Source organism: Sciurus vulgaris (genome assembly GCF_902686455.1).
Source record: "Sciurus vulgaris genome assembly, chromosome: X".
NCBI lineage: Eukaryota > Metazoa > Chordata > Mammalia > Rodentia > Sciuridae > Sciurus > Sciurus vulgaris.
This window is the reverse complement of record NC_136471.1, coordinates 41,968,589-41,988,628: the sequence shown is the minus strand read 5'-3', so window position 1 is coordinate 41,988,628 and position 20,040 is coordinate 41,968,589. Positions and strand designations below refer to the sequence as shown.

The following is a 20,040-nucleotide window of genomic DNA, read 5'->3' as shown; positions in this document are numbered from 1 at the left end:
GTAGAAAGGTTGGTTAGGCCAGATTCTGGATGGTCTGAAAAGATGTTCAGACTCAGAAGTATGCCAGAATCAATCCATGGGCTGTTGGAGGATATGCTGGTGATGGCCCAGCACCAAGGACCTCAAAGTAGCCACTCCCAGGTTGCCAAGAGAAGTGTCCTTTTCCCTTGCAAGTTTCTTCCACAATATGATAAACACCCAATGTGTTGCTCTTGAGTAGGCTGGCTTTAAGATGGCTTGTGGGCAGTGATAAGATTCAGAAAGTCCTTATCTGGTTAAATATTTCATCAAACATTGGTTGTTGTTCTGCAGCCTCAGTCCACCACTGCTTCATGAGCTGCAGACATTCTAGAGGTACAGGCTCAGGAAAAACTGTTGGTCTGTACACAAGAGGACACTTCTTAAGCATGTCTATGATTTATGTCCAGATATAAAGAAGAGAGGTTTACACATTATGGAAAAAGTACCATGAATCAACAGAGATAACTGTGCTTTTGCCAAGAAAGGGGTTTCTCAGGAGAAAATGCAGGACCATTGATTTTGTTTTCTCCTTAGGGGACTTGAAAATCCATTGTATCTGAGCGAAACTCTGTATCAAACCTTTGGAAAGGGGGTAATAAATTAATCAATTGAACTATTGGTATCATTTAGGCATAGCTTTATCCTGCTTCTGCTAGGTTTTTGATGAAGCTTACTGACGTCAATTCCAATGCTTCAATAACCTTGTTTCCCTCATTCACCATCAAATCATCTAAAATTTACCAACAGGAGACCCAGTTAATTCTCCCTGCAAGCTCAGGTCCACCACAGGTCTGGGTTTTAGACTCTAGCTGGCCTCTAGGAAAAGGGAATTAAGAACAGCAGTAAACAGTTTAGGGCTTTATCAAGATCCTCCTGGTTGATGATCAATGAAGGCTACTTCCAACAGAATATTTACTATATATCAGACTGTGGGTTGAGCACTTTGTGTGTATTATTCATTGGATTCTCACTACAAACAGATGGCAATTTCCCCAGTCACTTGACTAGTAAGTGACAGAGTTCAAATTCAAACAAGGGCAATCTCAATCTACCACACTGTTCTGCTTTCAAACACCTAGGACCTCAGTTAGGCCCCTATTCAAACCCAAAAGCCATTAAGTGACCAAAGATCTAGATCACCCAGACTGACCTTTTTACAAAGGGAGAAAACTCACTCCCTGGAAGCAGGAGAAAATCCTTAGTCCTCAGTGTCCCAATCAAACCTTATTGGGCTTCACACTGACTTCTGCTTATAGCCTAGACTCTTCCAAACCATTCCTAAAACATGCATCTGGCAATATCACTGTCTTGCTCAAAATCTCTTCATGACTCCCATTACCTGCAAAATAAAAATCCAGGCTCTTTAACATGGCCCCTGACTATTTCTTTGAGCTCATTTCTCATCTTAATACCCTTTCTATCAATCCCAACTCTTAACATTTACTTCATGAACCAAACCTTGCTTGGCCCACCAGTGTACCCTTCCCACTCCTACATTGGCTATGACGCGCAAACTGTGCTGCTTCAAACCCTAATAGGTGCCCCTTGCCTGTATGAAAACAGATCAACTCTTGCTTCTGACTACTCATCTCCTTATGACATCACACCTTCTACTTCTCCCAGAGCGGCCTGTGTTGCATCCTGCTCTTGGTGCAACATTCATGGAATAAACCCCTTGAAATGTGAATGCCCCATCTACTCTCTGTTAGAGGGAGCCCTTCCCTGTCTCGGAACACCATGCAGTTGAATGGGTAACCTTTCTGCTTAGGCCCAGGAAGATTCAGGCCCTTGAGGATCTCATAGTCCAATTGAGTTAAACAAAGGCAAAGAACACAAAGGTGCAGCAGAGATAGGGACAAGTAAACACAGAGGGGGTTCCTGACCCATAGTGAAGAAGTCAAGGAAGCCTTCCCAGAGTTGACACAAGTTGGAGGAAGCAAGATTGGGAGGAGGTAAGGGAATTCCGAGTACTATAAACAGCAAGTAAAAAGGCACAGAAGTGGGAGAGACCATGAGATTTTCAGGGCATCATCAAATATGGGGTTTTTTTGGAATGTGGGGAATGACAGAAAATAAGCCTAGAGAAGTGGAAAGTGGATGGTACTGGAAGGTTTTTGTATGTTGTGTGAGAAATCTGGGCTTCATTTAACAGTGATGGGAAGGTGTAGGATCCCGAGAGCAGCAAAAGATAGCTAAATGGTTTTATTTTCCTTTTTAAAAAATTTATTTTGAAATAAATTTAGATTTTTAGAAAAGTTGCAAAAAATAGTACAATTGCCTGCACATCCTTCACTTAGTTACCCAAATGTTAGTAATTTATATAACCATATACAAAGGAAATTAGCATTTGTCCAATGCCTTTATTAGGCTCCTTATTTGAATTTCATTCGTGTTTCCCTAATGTCTTTTTATTTTTTTAAATGTCACAATCCAATTTCAGATTTCGTGTTGCATGTAATTGATGTGTTTTGGTTTTCTCCAGTTTGTGACCTTTTCTCATTCTTTTCCTGTCTTAGACACTTTTGATGCGTTCTGGCCAGTTATTTTGAAGAACATATCTCAACTGGGGTTTGTCTGAAGTTATCTCATGATTAAGTTGAGGTTATGCAAATTTTTGGCAAGAACACCCCAGAGGTAATGTTGTGCCCTTCTTAGAGCATCATTCCAGGTCTGCATGTTGTTACTGGTAATAGCAACTGTGATCATTTGTGTAATGTGGTGTCTGCAGGATCCTTCACTTGTAAACTTACTATTTTTCAATTTGTAATTAGTAAATATCTTGTGGGTTCATGCTTTGAGAATATGCAGATAGCCTGTTTCTCCTTAAACTTTCACCCACTTATTTTAATATCCATTGATGGATTTTACCTGATAGCCATGAGTTTTAAGTGGGTGATAAGGATGAAAACATGTGTCATATCAAAGTGAAAGACTGACATCCAGAAGCATCATGAGGAATACTGAAACACTTGGCAATAAGTGTCTCAAAGGAGTAGAAGGTACTGGAAAAGAGGACAAAAGTATTGATATAGGTCCTATAGGGCCTTTGGTTATGTCACAGTTCAAAAAAGGATCAGCTGCTTGGATATCCCCATATTTTCCAGATGCTTAAAGTCATTTGGCTCCAGGTCCCACCTGCATACAGTGTGGGCTGTTTGCAGACTAGCAGGCTGTTAGTACAAACACTCTTCTGACAAATCACAACAGCCTGGGTTGGCCTGATGATCTGGGGCATAGTGGGCCTCGGGTACCAATTTCTCACCTCCTGCTTACCTTCAGCACGCAGATCCATTCTGCAGAATGGGGTTCCCCAAACCATCACTTTTTGCATGATGATGGCAAAGCTATAGACATCTCCTGCATAAGAACCTGATCTGTTGCCACTTGGGGCTCTCAACAGTTCAGGGGCAGTCCACACCAACTCTGCAAAGAAAGCATTGTGTAATGAATGTAGGGAGGATTAACTGACATCTACAATGCCCTTAAGGGCTCTGAGGGTACTGTTTTATTGACTGCTTTATATTTTTATTAGATAGACTGGCATGCTACCCTCCCTAGTCTGAATCTATTATTATGCATAGAGAAAACATACTACTCTCTCCACCCCAGGACCATGCAGACAGACACAGCAGAGGTATGGGGAAGGGCAAGAAGCTTGAAGTAGACATTATCTGGTGCTTGCTTTCTTGCTCTCTTGAGCCTGCAAGTAGCAGTTGGCAGGTTTCCAGGGAAAGGCAAGTGCACTGCCAGACTGGTTGCCATGGATTTGCTGTTTGCTAAGATCTATATGTGTCTGGTAATTTGATTGTGCCGGGGCTCAGGGATTCACATGTTGCTTTCTCCAGGTCTTCTCTAAAAGGATTAGAGGATGCCCAGGCCTCCTCTGTTCTTTGCAGAGCAAAAAGATACAGAAGTTACTTTAACTCAGTTCTGCAAATATTTCTTGAGGGTCTGTTATGTACCAGGCACTGTGCGAGGTGAAGAGGCAGTACTAGAGGTGAATCAGACCTTGCATTTGCCCTCTAGGTATCTAAAAATCAGTGGGCAAGACAGCCTTGGGTGCCCCTATGTATAATACAAGAGAGATGGTGATGATAACCACTATATCATACAATGTAATGAATCGAATAAAAGCCAAATTTGAATACCCACTGTGTTCTCTTATGTATTTCAGCCCCATTGAGGACAAAATATTATCTCAGCTTTCACTGTTTATGGCAATCGGAATGTCAGAAATTTTTGTAGGGGGCAATTTAAGCAATATATGCAGCAATATATTTTGATACTATAAAGAGTAGTCAAATATTGTGGGAGTACCTTTTGGATTGAACCCTATAAAACTGCCATATCTGGGTTGAAAATGGTTGGATATTGGCAATTTCATCAGGTTCAATATAATAAAAAATTGAGCAGACCAAATTAATCCAGGAAGGCTTCCTGGAAAAGTTAAGTCTTATATGCACTCATTAAGAAGGTCAAGGATGCAGCTTTCTGGAGCTGAGAGGGTAAGGGCTTTGCAGGGAGAAAGAACAGTATGTGCAAAAGAACAAGAGGCAGAAAGGAGCAAATTGTGGGTGGTAGGAGGGTGGTAAGCAGATTAGTTTGGCTGAAGAGAAGGGCTCTGTTAAGGAATAATGAGAAAGGAGAAATGGGGTTGATGAAGTGGGGGAGGGAGGGTGGCTTGAAGAATGGGGGCAGAAGGTGAGAGGCCCTGAGAGCCAAATGAAGGCATTTGGAGTGAATACAAAAGGCAGTAGGGGGTGCTGGAGCTGGAGAGGGATTTGATGAAAGCCTTGTTGGGAAGATTAATCTGGCAACCTGCACAAGTTGGATTGAAGGAGAGGCTGGAGTCAGGGAGACTAGCTAGGAAGTTATTGCAGTAGCTGAGGTGAAAGGGGCCTGAATGGGGGTGGGGCAGTGGGATGAGGAACCAGATATATTGGAAGGCTACAATGGAGAAGGAAATGACAGGACTGGGGATGGGCTCACTGTGCTTTGTGAAGGGGAGAGAGTTGAAGTAAACAGGTTGACATTCAGATAGGGAGACTGTAGAAGAAAATCTGCACAGGGTGGGAGTGTCGGAGGAAAAGTGATGGCTAACTTTTCATCTTGTTAAATTTGTGATATAAGGAGGGAGCCTAGAGGGGAAGTTCCTATGCAGCAAGAAGGAGGACGAAAGTTCAGAGATTACTGTGGTTTATTAGTGAAATCCAGGGAAGAGAAATCCACTCTGGAAATGCTTATTTTCAGCCAACCCTCATCAAAACGATGGGACAAGAAATTCTAGCCTCATTCTTAATCATGCAACCATTTTCTCTCTTTGCTCTCTTAGGTGTTCCCAGGCTTTGTACCTCTACAGGGCCCTGCTGACTTTCCACCTACCCCTGTGAAAGTCTCTCATACACTCACTATGATGGTTGTGTCCTGATGTCTCCTTCTCTATGAGGACAGATATTTACAAGTAAAACTGAAAAGACTGCATGATACTTTAGCCAAAGAAATACATTCCTGACTGTGGGATTTCAAACACAATGGTTTTGGAAGGGAGGGCAGGGGTGGACATTTGAGAGCACGGAAAATGGTATATGGCTGCCTCTTCCTGGCATCCCCTCTCCCTGTACATTTAAAAGCACAAGAATGGAAAAGAGGGCAAAACTCTCTGGTAAAAAGCTAGGTTATTAAATACAATCATTACCAAACAGTATTTTCAGAGAGCTCTGACATGTATGTTGTTAATGGCTAAAATGAGGCTTTATCTGCACTGTACTTATATAGTTGAGAGTGGATAATAATGAATACACTTACAACCCAACCCCATTTCCTCATCCCCACTCTAGAAACAAGTAACAGCCACTAGCTACCATTAAACTTGAACTCTTAGGAAAACTAGAAAAATCACTTTGGCTTTTTTTTTTTTTTGTACTAGCTGGAACCAGTACTATCTCTGAGCCTTGCTATGGTGATTAAATCACTTTGGAGAACCAGTGTGGTACAGTACAAAATAAGACAGAACTGGTAGTCAGAAGACCTGGGTTCAAAACCTCAGTCTGGCTACTAATTATCTCACTTTGCTGAACCTTAGTTCTCCCATCTGCAAAATGGAAGTTGAGCTAGATGACCTCCAAAGTCATTCCAATTGAAGCTTCTATTAGCCTTGTCATGTAAGGCAGGGAAGCAGTTCCTTCACTTCATTTTATTTCATTCACCCATTGATTCAATATATATTTATTCTGCCAGGTACCATAAAATCACTGAGGAGGCAAACTTGATTCTTGTTTTCACAGAGCTCATAGTTTTGTTGGGGGGATGAGACAGCTAATTAAATGAATAATACTAACAAACTACAGTATTACAACAAATTTCAGGGTTCTAAAGGATCAAAAAGAGGACAATTTAGCTGAGCAGAGGGAGTCATGGAAAACTTCTTGGTACAGTGGTATTTCAGTCCTATAGAAATAGAATTTAGCCAGACCCAGAGGAGTATATGAAAGAACGTCTTAGGCAGAAGGCATATCATGTGTAAAGAACAAGAAGTAAGGGAGAACCTGGGATAAAAATAAATCTGGAAGGAGTTCAGCATTGCTAGAGCTCAGAGATGAACTAGGAGTAGCTAAGCAAAGCCCAGACCAGGAAGGACCCATAAGCTATACAAAGGAATTTGAACTTTATCCTAAGAGCAATGGCCATTCAATGGAGTTTGGCATGGCTGTAACATGATCAGATCTGCAGTTTATCAAATTCCCTGAGACTGCAGTGTGAAGAACAGACTTCATTTTGGAGAGTGAAGAGAAATGAAAAGAGTGAAAGACAGCACGCACTCACACACACACACACACACACACACACACACAGAAGAGAAAGAGAGAGAAGGTATAATTTACTTATTCTAAGACTCAATGTCCTTAAGCTTGAAAGTTGCCAGTCTGTAGATTAAATGGAACTCTAGAAAGGTAAGGGTTGTTTTACCTTTTGTAGATGGACAAACTTTGACAGAAAGTTAAGAACTTGCTACCAACCAAGTCAACATGCCCACAGAGAGAAACAGAGTGGCAATATCACATGCTTTTCACTGTGATTATCAGAAGCATCGACACTTCCAAAGCATGAATGGGCAGAAGAATGAGGAAATTAAAGTTTTCATTTGACTGGGTATAGGACCTAGGATTCAGAAAACCTGAATGGGAGGTCTAGAATTGCTGCTAAGTACATGCAAATCACAAGTCTCAATTATCTCATCTGTGAAATGAGATAGTTGGACTACATAACTTCCTAAGACTTGTAAAGTGCAAAGATGATTCCACCGAGAACTGGACTGTTCGTCTCTATTTGTGCATGTGTCTCCCTCTGCATCTTTTATTCTTTCTCCTGTGAAGTAAAGTCAGCAGTTCTAAAATTTATAATGCCATTTATTTATTGATTTTAATTGATGCATTATAGTTATAAATAAAATGGGAATGCATTGTGGTATATTCATACATGCACCCAGTATAATTCAGTCAACTTTATTGCCCAGTTCTTTCCCTTTCCTCCTTTCTTCCCTCCCCCTTGGTTCCTAAGACCAATACAGTAAAGTAAGGAAATCGATCAGGAAGAAAGGGAGGGAAAGAGGTAGTACTGGGGATTCAAATGAAGAAAACTATGTTATATGCATTTACAAATATGTCAAAATGAACCCAAGTATTATGTGTAACTATAATGCACTAATAAATAAAATAAAACAAAATTATAATGCCAAAGATCATCTTAAGAATAAGGTTGTATGTTGTAATTTTGCATCTCTCCTTCTGTCTTCTTGGGTTGTCTGTTTCTCTGCATTTCTGGGTCATTACCTCTCTTCTTCACCTTACAATATAGTTAAAACTTTCAATGTCCAAGTTTCCTATATGTATTTAAAATTTTTCATTTTCTCTTTTTCTCCCTTTCTTTCTTTCTCCTTTTCTATCAGTTTGTTTCCGCCCCCCTTCTTACCTCCACATCTTAGATTTCTCCTATTTCTTGGATCTGTTGTGACCCCTACAGGCATTGCTTAGTGCTACCACTGGTGCAATGGACAGAAGACAAAACACAAAATGGACCATAGACATGCCTACTTACTAGGCCATAGTTCTATCTGAAGCCATCCACATAACCCATGAAACATTTATTTGCTGGAGCCCCTCCTTGTTTCTTCCTCTGACGGAGAGTACTGGTATATTCTAGTGACATCCCATTCTAGAATGTACTTTGTAGGGGTCCATCTTCCAAATTACCCTCCATTCAATCTGACAAGTATTTATTGAGCACCTACTGTGTGCCTAGCATTCAGCAAGATTCTCCAGGGACTGCTGGGGTCTCTGAACAATGCAGCCTAATCCTGCCACAGCGGGAACTGAACATTATTGCACTGGCTTTGTTTGGAAGGCTAGGCTGGGCTGAGGTTACAGCATGCAGACTTTATTCAAGTCCTTTGGTTTGGAAATGAGGCTGGATTTTCAACAAAAGTGAGGAGTTGAAATGAGCCTGAAGCTTTAATTCAGTGCATATTTTCATTTGAGCTTTGGAGTTACTTTGTGTGCAACAGAAGGGCACAATTCATTGCTTACCTTCTGCAGAAGGTTCCTCTTCAGAAAGTCTCTGCATTTCTAAAATGTCATTTAAGTCATAATCTGTTAATTTTAGTACAAAACGCCCATCTATCACACAGTTCCAAGACTTTAGCTTCCCATGAACAAACTCTCTGTGGTGTAAGTACTTCATGCCCTGCAAATGATACAACAGAATTTGTTTAGTAACTTATTTAACTATTTTGTGCTTTTAGAGCCACTTTCTGATATTGTTAATGGCATGAGCTATTATGATCCAGAATTCAGCTTGTTCTCTTATACGCAGGCAAAACAAACCCTTGACAAAGTGTTTAGGACCCTTCTAGCTCTAAAATGGTAGGCTTTGATGAAGAATTACATCATGTGTATATGGAGAATTATGTGTTACTTGGAGATTTATTGACATTTCAGAAACAGGATGGAAACATAATTGCCAGGAATTTGGTAATTCTGATTTTCTCCAACAGGTCTAATGTAAGCCACATCCATTATTGGCAAGAGTGAAAACTGGTACAGCTTTTTGGGTGGGCAATTTAGCAATAACTATAAAATTTTAAACACACGAACCCTGTGCTCCACAGATTCTACTTCTCCAGAGAAATGTTTGCATATATGCACAAAGGGACAGATAGAAGAATGCTCATTCCAGATTTTTTATAATAGTATATAATTAGAAATACACTAATTATCACTAAGGGATGGGCTACATCTATGTCATGTCCTTGAATATTCTGCAGTGTTGAAAAAGAATAAGGCATATCTGTATGTACTGACAGAACTCTACGCCATAATATAAGCAAAAAATAGTAAGTTGCAGAACTAAGTGACGGCACACATATTAAAAAACAAACAAAACATCATCTGTGATGTATATAAACATAGGTAAAATGAATCACAGGTCCATTCACTAAATTGTTAACAATCGTTAAGTTTGGGGGCGGGGGCTATGAAGAAAAATGGTTGGGTAAATGTCAGTATTGTCTCATATATACTTATGCCTTTTGATTTTGTGTTAGTTTAATATGTCATTTTTGCAATTAAAAATAGACGATAAAAAAAAGAAAATGAAAGCTGAATATCACTGATCTCTGTTCTTCCATGGCGGCCTTTTCATGACATTCAAATATGATCTATCAGGACACTATCAGATGGGCTTAACCATTATACATATAAATACATCCATATTCTAGTGCACTCATTTCATAACCATTTATGCTAAGAGTACTTTTAGGTATCTTGCTCTGTTTTGCAGCCCAACACCCATTTGTATTTGGATGCTTCACATCTAGTGCTCTAAAAAATCTCTGCACTCTCCAGTACTTCCAAGTAGAGTCCACAATGGGAAAGATTTCCCCAAGGTTTCCTAAAGCTTGGGTTTCATTCATCATAGGACTGAGAGGGCTATCATTTAAAGGCCTCACCCTTAATCCACTGGGGCTTTGCTTACAGAGTAAGTGAAAAAAATATTAGAATAGGAATCAGGAGATTTGGATCCTATTATCAGTTCTGCCATTTCACAGTTAGCTGATAAATATTTATTTAGTACCTACTATGTGTGCCAGACACTACATAACAAAGTATAGCCCATTTAGTTTTTCTTAGCCTCTGTAAAAGAAGAATAATCACCCTATCTTAAAGAGAATGGAATTGAGGTAATGTATTTCCCATTGAAGTCCACTTGAAAAGGTTTAGGCCATGATACAGAAATCGAGACTCAGTATGCAGAATGCTTGACAAGTAATCAATTACCCATATCAACCCCTAATAATTCACATACACAAATTTTGCCTATCATTTCATGGAGTTCATGTGTTCCAAAGAAGCCCATCCATAGAAACTTCCATGTACCTCCTTGGTTGTCAGTAGTCCTTGGAACAGAGAATTGAGGTACTGGCTTATAGAATCAACAGTTTTTGGCTTTCCAGTGGTACTGAGTTCCCAGTTCACACCTATGGTAAGCAAAGACTGATCACCTAGACTCAGCCACCTTTTGGAAGGTAAAAGCTAGGAGGTGAGGCTAAGTAGCATGAAAGATTCTGAGAATGAGCACTTTCCCACATCCACAGAGAAAAGTGAAGTGGTATTAAAAAAAAGGATTGTTTAAGACAGAAGAGTGCTTGATGACAGATAGGAAGTTAAAAAATGTCAGTCCTCAAATTAAGGAGTGGGGCAGGTAAATATTGGCTGCATCAGTACATTGAAACAAATATAAACAAGAGGACTGTGAAAACAGGGGAAGGAAGGTAAAAAAAGTGAAATGATCACAATGATCTGAGGAAAATAAAACACCTCAAAACTTTAAAGTTTTAATCTATAGGGGAAATTCAAGATTTCATATCTTTTCATCAACCTTGATGAGATCCAGCAGGAGTGATGGTTTAAACATCCATTAAGTTTCACATCCCCATTTGTCAGTATGTCTTCTTAGCTCCTTCGGGAACAGAATTTGATAATAATGGCAAACATTCCCAAATCATAGAAGAATCCCAATAAAGGGTTAATGTTCTCATGATGCAGGTCTTTCATTGAGAAAGAGGAGGGAAAGAGAACAGTCACAGCTGTCTTGTCTCATTTGGAGACCAGAGTTATGGGCACATAACATTCTCTTCATCATTCTGGTTGGTGGTTATGGTAGGCAGAATTTTCACCCCCATGAACTCTAAGCCCTAGCACTATTCTCTGATTGTGTTAAGCCATCTGGGCATAAAGGAGATTAACAGAATTGTCCTAATCTAATCACATGAGCCCTTAAAAGGAGACGAGAAAGAACAAAGGAGCCAGAGAGATTCAACCTAGTAGGAGGCCTGCCACCATTGACTTCAAGATGGAGGAAGGAGGCTATGAGCAAAGGAATTTGTGCAGCCTCAACAAGCGGGAAAAGGCTTTAACTGATGGCCTTTGAGGAAAGGGGGACCTCACTTTCACAGCTCTACTGAACTAAAATCTGCTGACAAACTGAACAATCCTGGAAATGGGTTTCCCCCTCAAGCATACAGATAAGAACCCAGTGTAATTGATCCCTCAACTTCAAACTTGTAAGATGCTGAGAAGAACACCCAGCTGAGTCTGGCTAAAATTCTGATCTACACACCTGTGAGATAATACATTGGTGTATTAGTCAGGGTTCTCTAGAGGAACAGAATCAATAGGAAGTATGATTATAAAATGGGGTTTATTGGATTGGCTTACATGACCAGAAGCTGGATAGTCCACAATGGCCATCTGCAGCTGGAGAGCTGGAAAAACCAACAGCTACAAAGTCCAAGAGGCAGAAGTCCAAGAGACAGACCTAGAGGGATCAACAGTGCTACCCTAGTCTGAGACCGAGGTTTCTGGAAACTATCTGGAGAATCACTGGCAGAGCTGCTTTGGAAGAGTGAAGAAATGAGAGTCCAATGTCCTCACACAAGAGAAGCAGCAAGAAGCAGCGATCAAGAAAAAAAAAAAAAAAGAACAAGCTTAAGAAGAGCCGAGCTTGCATCTGCATCTGCTTCCTTGTTCTTCCAGCTTTTATTCTACCCTATTGGGTGTTGCTGCCCACACTTCAGTTCACTATCTCACATTCCAATCATTCCTAGACATGCCCTCGTGGACACACCCAGAGGAATCTCTTAATTCAGTCAAGTTGACAATTCAAATTAACCATTACAATTGGTGTTTTTAACCACTAAGTTTATGTTAACTTGTTAACAGCAGTAATAGAAAAATGAATACAATAACCAAAGAGGAAAATTTCAGACTGGAATTCCATTCAGCATACTTATAAGTAAATACTGGAGCTGGGGCTCTCATCATGATTGGGAGTCTCTGAAATGAACTCATGGAAGACAAAAGAGGAGTAATGAAGTAAAAAGTATATTGGTTGTCTTTCTATGAATACTTACCTACTCAGCACCTGTAAAAATAATTTCCCTACATAAACATAAGGTTAGACATTATAAAATTTGTATCAGAAAAACCCTCTAGAATTCTGGCTACATTTTCTCTTCATATTCACTCTTTTTTCCACTAATGTAAAAAGCATTTAGTGTGTGCCCACCATGTCCAACACAGAGAACAACATGCTAGACATACAGAAATAAACAAAATGCAATCACTGTCCTGAAAAAGCTGGCATTCAATGAGGAGTGACAGGCAAATAATCTGACAATTATATTTCACCGTGAAATGTGTTCTGAAAGAAGAGGACATAGGATGCTGAGAGATGTTAAATATCTAATTCAGTCTAGGGGGTCAGAGAAACCTTCCCTGAGGAGGTAGTATCTAGACTACACTGAAGGACAAGAAAGAATTGACCATGTGAGGGTTAATTGACAGAGAGGCTGAGAGTGACATGTGTTGAAGAAACTGCAACAGGTCTAGCATGCCCACAAGAGAGTGCAGAAGAGACAATATGAAATAACAAGCTTCAGAAATGGATAGGAAGTCCACCTCCAGGCAATGCTGACCCAGTGATCATAAGCTAAAGGAACTATAAAACGAGGTAGAGAAGCAGATGAATATGAGTCCACCTCCAAGCAATGCTGACCTAGTGATCATAAGCTAAAGAAATGGATAGGAGTCACATCCCAAGGGACTTTGAGAACTATGGTATTAAATTTGAAATTTATATTATAGGAACTTAGTGATTGTTATCTATTACTATTTCTATGAAAAGACATATGAGTATTCTCTTAACCTTCTACCCCAGTTATCAGTTATGTATCATCATCTACTTATCAGAGAAAACATTTGGTCTTTGGCTTTTTGGAATTGGTTTATTTCACTTAGCATGATATTCTCCAATTCTATCTATTTACCTGCAAATGCCACAAATGGTGTGAATCTACATTGTGTACAACCATAGAAATGAAAAGTTGTACCCATTTGTGTAGAATGAATCAAAATGTAGTCTGTGAAAATAAAAATAAATTTAAAAAGACATATGAGAAAGAGAAAATAACTCCATAATCATATTCAGATTTCTACTTGAATTCCTGAGTAGATGGCAGTGCTATACATCAGTACAAGAGGTTCAGGGATAGTGCAGTAATGGATGTATGGTGTACCACCCATATCCCTTTTACTGTGCATCCCCCAGCTGCTATCAGTGTTGGTTGATAATCCAGTTACCCTATTCTTAGAAAAACTATCTGAAAGCCTAAACCAAAGGTAGGTCACCTTACTTTGGAGTCTAAGTCCACTCAGATCTCAGGCAATGATTGGTTGGGGATGATACAAATGTCTAGTTCTCTAGTCTCAAGGTGGGACTCATGATATAACGTGTGCTCCAGCATTTTCCCATGAGATCATACTGTCTTTAGTCTCCAGCTGAGATTAAATACTTGCTTAACTTTTACTTCTGCTATATCCTGCTTCCCTTACTCTTTTCGTTCGAGAGTATTCTCTCAATAAGTAATTCGAACAAGAGCTTCCATCTTAGACTCAACTTTTAGACATTCCAACCTAAGACAGATAGAAAAGCCAATTTGATGGTGTGGAAGGCTTTATATTCTGTTAGGGACATATTGAAAATAAGGTACCTGTGGAATATCAAGATAGAACTATTTCAGACAGTTGTATATTCAGGGTTTGGGGGTCACAAAAGAGGTCTGATCTGGATAAACAGACTTAGGAATTGTAAGAATATAAATGATAGGTTAAATAAAGGGGCATGGATGAAGTTATCCAAGGAAATCTTTTAGGAAAAAAATAGAAAAACTAAATGTATCAATATTTAAATGATAGAAAAATGAAAAACAGCTTACATAAAGACTAAGAAGAGAGACCAAAGAAGTGGAGAAGAGCCTATTTACAACAACATCATTAACAATACGGGACAAGTTTCAGGAAAATGAGATAAATGCCAGAAAGAATTTCAGGAAAGTGTGATCAATACCAGAGAGATCAGGTAATGTGAAGAAAAGTATCTAGTGAATTTGACCATTAAGAAATTTTTATCTCAGCATCACATATAAATAAGTAAGTAAAATTAAGAAATTATTTATTACAGGAACTTACCATGCAAATATGTTTACATACACACACATACTTACATACATATATAGAGTTGACTCTGTATTCATGGGTTCTGCATCTGCATATTCAGCCAAGCACAGATCCAAAATATTTTTAAAATTTTCATCTATACTGAATATGTACAGATATTTTGTCATTATTATCTAAATAGTAAAGTGCAACTACTATTTACATAGTATTAACATTTCATTAGGTATTATAAATAATTTTGAGATAATTTAAAATATATGGGAGGATGTGCATAGGTTGTATGAAATATAGCCCCCTTCATGTAAGGAATTTGAACATCCATGGATTTTTGTTATCTAATGGGGTGTCCTGGAATCAATCCCCCATAGACCCTGAGGGACAACTGTGAATAAATATATATATACATATATATGCGCGTGTGTGTGTGTGTGTGTGTATAGTCAGGCACGTGTGCATGCACACACAGACTTAGAATAGTAGTAGTGTGAAACAAGCAGATAGATTTAAGAGTTCTAAATTATTTTACTTATTGGTGTGGGGAGTAAGGAAATAATGAAATCAAGGATTATTCTATTTCAAGCAATGAGAGGATGGTGGGCCATTTACTGAGATGGAGTGCACCTTGGAACTTAAAACATGGGTTTGTTTTTCCAACAAGATGACCCAAGTCAAGGTTAAATTATCCCTGGTGGGAATGGCAGTTAATGACCACCAAAACTGCCTACTAATTAGAAAAGTCTGACACCCATGACAATTCTCTTAGTCTACTAAAACCTAAATTACTTAAGGCAGACATGGAAACTCAGCCCACACATTAAAAATTAGGTATCTTCTTCTATGATTTCATTCTCTTATGAACCAAGCAGCCAAAACTACTGGGCTCTAGACCTCTATCAGAAGAAAGAGTACAAATTAGTTAAGTCAGAGACTGCTAGCTACTCAAAATATATCTGCTTCTTTTTCTTGTTGGGTAAAGAGCTGAACCCTATTTACCAGCCTCTCTTGGAGCTAAGTATAGCCATATGACTGAATTCTAAGCAATGGAATGTAAGAGGAAGTGATATGTGACATTTCTGGCTAAGGCTTTTAAGCAGCAAATACATTCCCTTCCACATTATATTCCCACTTCGATGGCTAAATGCAGATGTCAGCAAGGCCCTAAGATGGTCATAGACTCAGTTCTTGAATCACAATATTGGAGGATAGTCTCCTATAAATCAACAATACCATTTTGAATTATTATTTGAGTGAGAATTAAACTTCTGCTGTTTTCACTTTGGTTGGGAATATAGCTCAGTGGTAGAGCATGTGCTTAGCATGCACAAGGACCTGGGTTTAATTCCCTGCACCAAAAGAAAATTAAATATTTGGGAGTATATTTGTTACAGTATTTAGCATTATACTATCCTTTCAAATTTGGAAAATTTCAGGTTGATATCCTTGCCACATCTTTACAATCATCTGTCCTCAGCTATAACCATTAGGGAAAATTCTTTGTAGGAAACAGGTAGATATCTCCATGCAATCATATCCCTCTGGACAACCCCAAGATGCAGAGAATATTTGGAATACTTATTTGAGCAAGATAAACATTTTTTGGGTAGACATGTAATTCACTACTTCCATAATACCTACCATCAAATATGACCACCATCAAATGTTCAAAGGTAGAATGTGTTCTGTCTCCAAGGATTTTGTTAGCCTTATATATAACATAAAACCTTTAAGCATACAACACAGATACCTCCTCTTGATTCAAACATGAACGTAGATTATCTTTAAGATTACTTCATACTATTAAAAATGTTCCTGGTAGCCAGGCATGGTAGCTCACACCTGTAATCCCAGAGGCTCAGGAGGCTGAGGCAGGAGTTTCTCAAGTTTGAGGCCAGCCTCAGCAACTTAGCAAGGCCCTAAGCAACTTAGCAAGACCCTGTCTCTAAATAAAAACATGAAAATGGCTGGGGATGTAGCTTAGTGGTAAAGAACCCTTGGGTTAAAACCCCAGTATAAGAAAAATGTTCCTGGAACATCATAATACCAGAAATGATTTCAACTTGCCATTTTCCACAGTAGCTACAATGCCACCCTAGAGGTAGGTATGGACACTCTTAAGAAAATATTCTCAACATCAGAACCCACCATGATTATATCAGCCATTGAAACCTATTTTGGCAGCAACATTAACTATCTCCATGAACTAATGGCTGTGTCTAGCACTTTATTTTGTTGTTTTGTTGTACAGAACCACTGATCAATAACTCTTATCCCTGTATCAACCTATCCATTGTCTACAACCCAGAAATCAGTGTTCATTTAAAACATACTAACTTGGTACTACTGGAAGACTCCAATGCTGTATTTTCCACCAACAATATTTATTAATTTAATAAACATTTATTGAATATGTACTATACGTCAGGCCATGGCCTTAGGGCTAGAGACAAATGGTGAACAAAATGTCACATGGTACATGACCCCTTATTTTAATTACATAATTACACAAATAAACATAAACTTGCAATTCTGATATGTCTATGGAGGACAGGTGCATAGTGTGAGTATACATAATTGAGCCTTTGATCAATCAGAGAAGTTGAGAGAGGAATGCTAGGAAGTAACAATTGAGCTGGGAGATAAAATGTAGTTAGCCATGCAAAGAGGGGAGATAAATGTAGTCCAGTAGTTGGAATAACAGGTGAACAGGCTCTGTACTGGTATCATATCACAATACTGGAACTGAATAAAAGCCAATGCATCTGGAGCAAGGAGCTGTGAGTATAGCATGTATTTGACATGGGCAAGATCCTTGATTCAATTCCTAGCACCAAAAATTAAAAATTTAAATAAATATTTGGGGGCATATTTGTTATAGCATCTAGCATTACATTAGAAGTCCTACCTGGGCTGGAGGGAAATATGGTGGTTAGATAAGACTAAAGAGGCAGGGAAGACCTGGATCATACAGAATCTAGCATGCTATTTTAAGTAGCATTTTCTATATTGAAAGTGATTGGTTATAGGGACTGCCAACACCAAGCAGGATGTAGTAAACCATGGCAGAATACATTTCTAATTCTACAATTTTGAAAAACCAGATACACTGAAAAATATATTTTAAAAGATATTGAAGAGATTTAGAAAGAAAAAAGGGACCTAAAATTTGAAGAGGCATGATGAGTCCTACTAAGATAAGTAGGCCTTTGCCAGCCATTTTCTTCCCTGGGGACATTTACTGGTACATAGTACAAGTTGAAGATCGGGTTTAGTCTAGCAGAAGGACTTTGCTAGGGGAAAGTGAAAACAAGCAATGCTTTAGGTAATTATTGAGGACTAGAGTCACAATTAATTAATAAATTTGAGACCTACATGTGAGCTGGGTTTCTATCATGGCACATTTTGTGAGTTTGGGAACTATAGAGGAGACTGGAAATTCTCTATAAGATGGACTGAAATCTCCTGTAATTTCCTGATATTTAGAAAACAAAGCTTCACTGGAGGAATGGCTGGGTTCTTCTTCAAGGTATTTGCCAAATTTTGAAGCACCATATGTTGAGAATAGAAACAAAACAGTGAAGACCAAAGTTTTTGGGGTGCAGTCCAAATATTCCAATCTTTTGAATGGAGCCTACGTATTCTTCAGGAATATACCTGAGAAACAGTATAGACCTAGAGGTGGAGTGAAACTAAAGTGGCAACATAACCTCAGTCTAGCTCAATCTGTGAATAGATTAATGAGATTATGCCTTATCCTGCCCACCTAACAGATAGAAAGAGAAAACTGTCATTGGTAGAACATATTAATTTGAACCTCTATAGTTTTGTAATGTAAAATATTTGGCATATAATAAAAGTTAAAAATCACTAGATATTTGAAAAGGCAGAAACAGGGAGGCAATGGAACAATGCATTTAAGTTACTAATAAACCAAATAACAGTGACATATAGACCATGTACAACCACAAGGCTGGGATCCCAATTAGAATAAGATGTATTCCATGTTTGTAGAAATATTTGACAATGTACTCTACTGTCATGTATATCTACAAAGAACAAATGAAAAATGAAAGCAAAAAATATATTGAAAGACAGTGAAAACTAGAGGGAAAGCTACACTTACAGGAAACTAAAGTGGGTAAAATTTGAATTTTCCTTCAAATACAAAAAGTAATTTTCAATCAACACAACAGAATCCAGACTAATGATGTTCAATAACAAACCAAAAGGCCTTAGGTAAACAAAGAAACAAAAAATGTGACCTATACTCAAAGGTAAAATTGCCAGTAGATATCAACCCTGAGAAGACACAAATGTTGCAGTCAGCAAAAAAGGACTTTAACACAGATATTATAAACACATTTGAGGGGCTTTTCAAGATGGCAGAATAGAAGAGGTTAGTTTCCTGGCTGCTCTGTGGTGTGAAAAAAGAAAGCACACAGGCAGCTTCTCTACAAGGTGGGCAAACAAAAAAAGGTGGAGATACTTTACTGAAATTTAAAACTAAACAGTCAAAGCAGAACAGGGAGTCAAGAGTTTGGATATAATAAAATAAGAAAGAAAACCCCAGTGGCAGAGCTGCTGCCAAAACTGGGTTGAAAGCACCAGTCAGAACTGTCCCTTATGAGCATAGTGGAGGGATAGGGAATTAAAGGAACCCACATTTTCAGGAGGCTCCATGATAAACAAGTTAAAAGAATTCACAACTAGAAAACCTGTACTACAAAACATACTCAATAAGATATTTCATGAAGAAGTGAAAAATAAAAGTGAAAACCAGCAATGACAGGAACTACACTAAAAGAACAGTGAATCAATGGAGAATATAATTCAAAATAAAAACTAGAAATAAATCAAAATGGCAGGGAATAAAAATCATATATCAATAATAACATTGAATATAAATAGCCTAAACTCACCAATCAAAAGACATAGACGAGCAGATTACGTTAAAATCCAAGACCCAACAAAGTGCTGTCACTGAGACTTACCTCATAGGCAAAGATACCCACAGACTGAAGGTAAAAGGATGGGAAAAAATATCAGTCACATGGATCTTGTAAACACTCAGAGGTTTCTATCCTCATATCAGATAAAGTAGACTTCAAGCCAAAGTTAATCAAAAGGGACAAAGAAGGACAGTTCATAGTGATTAAGGGAATTGTACATCAACAAGAGAGAACAATTGTAAATATTTACACCTCAAACAATGAAGCATCTATGTACATCAAACAAACCCTTCTCAATTTCAAGAAGCAAATAGACCACAACACAATAATACTGGATGACTTTAACACACTTCTCTCACCACTGGATAGATACTCCATACATAAAATAATGAAGAAGTTATAGAAAAAAAATACAATTAATAATTTACACTTAAACATATATAGAATACTTCATCGAACAAGAACTGAATATACTACACATGGATCCTTCTCTAAAAATAGAA

The 20,040-nt window shown here is 38.5% G+C and overlaps 1 protein-coding gene across 1 annotated transcript in view; it reads right to left on the bottom strand.

Annotated features, from left to right (window-relative positions):
* The window catches only part of GUCY2F (guanylate cyclase 2F, retinal), a gene marked incomplete at both ends in the record, with an annotated part of 92,860 nt that overhangs the window by 18,256 nt on the left and 54,564 nt on the right, over positions 1-20,040 (bottom strand). The window contains 6 exon segments of the mRNA XM_079123607.1: positions 272-411; positions 3,295-3,444; positions 8,604-8,760; positions 10,954-10,994; positions 10,997-11,027; positions 11,031-11,129. Of these exon segments, the coding sequence (XP_078979733.1) occupies positions 272-411; positions 3,295-3,444; positions 8,604-8,760; positions 10,954-10,994; positions 10,997-11,027; positions 11,031-11,129 (618 nt within the window).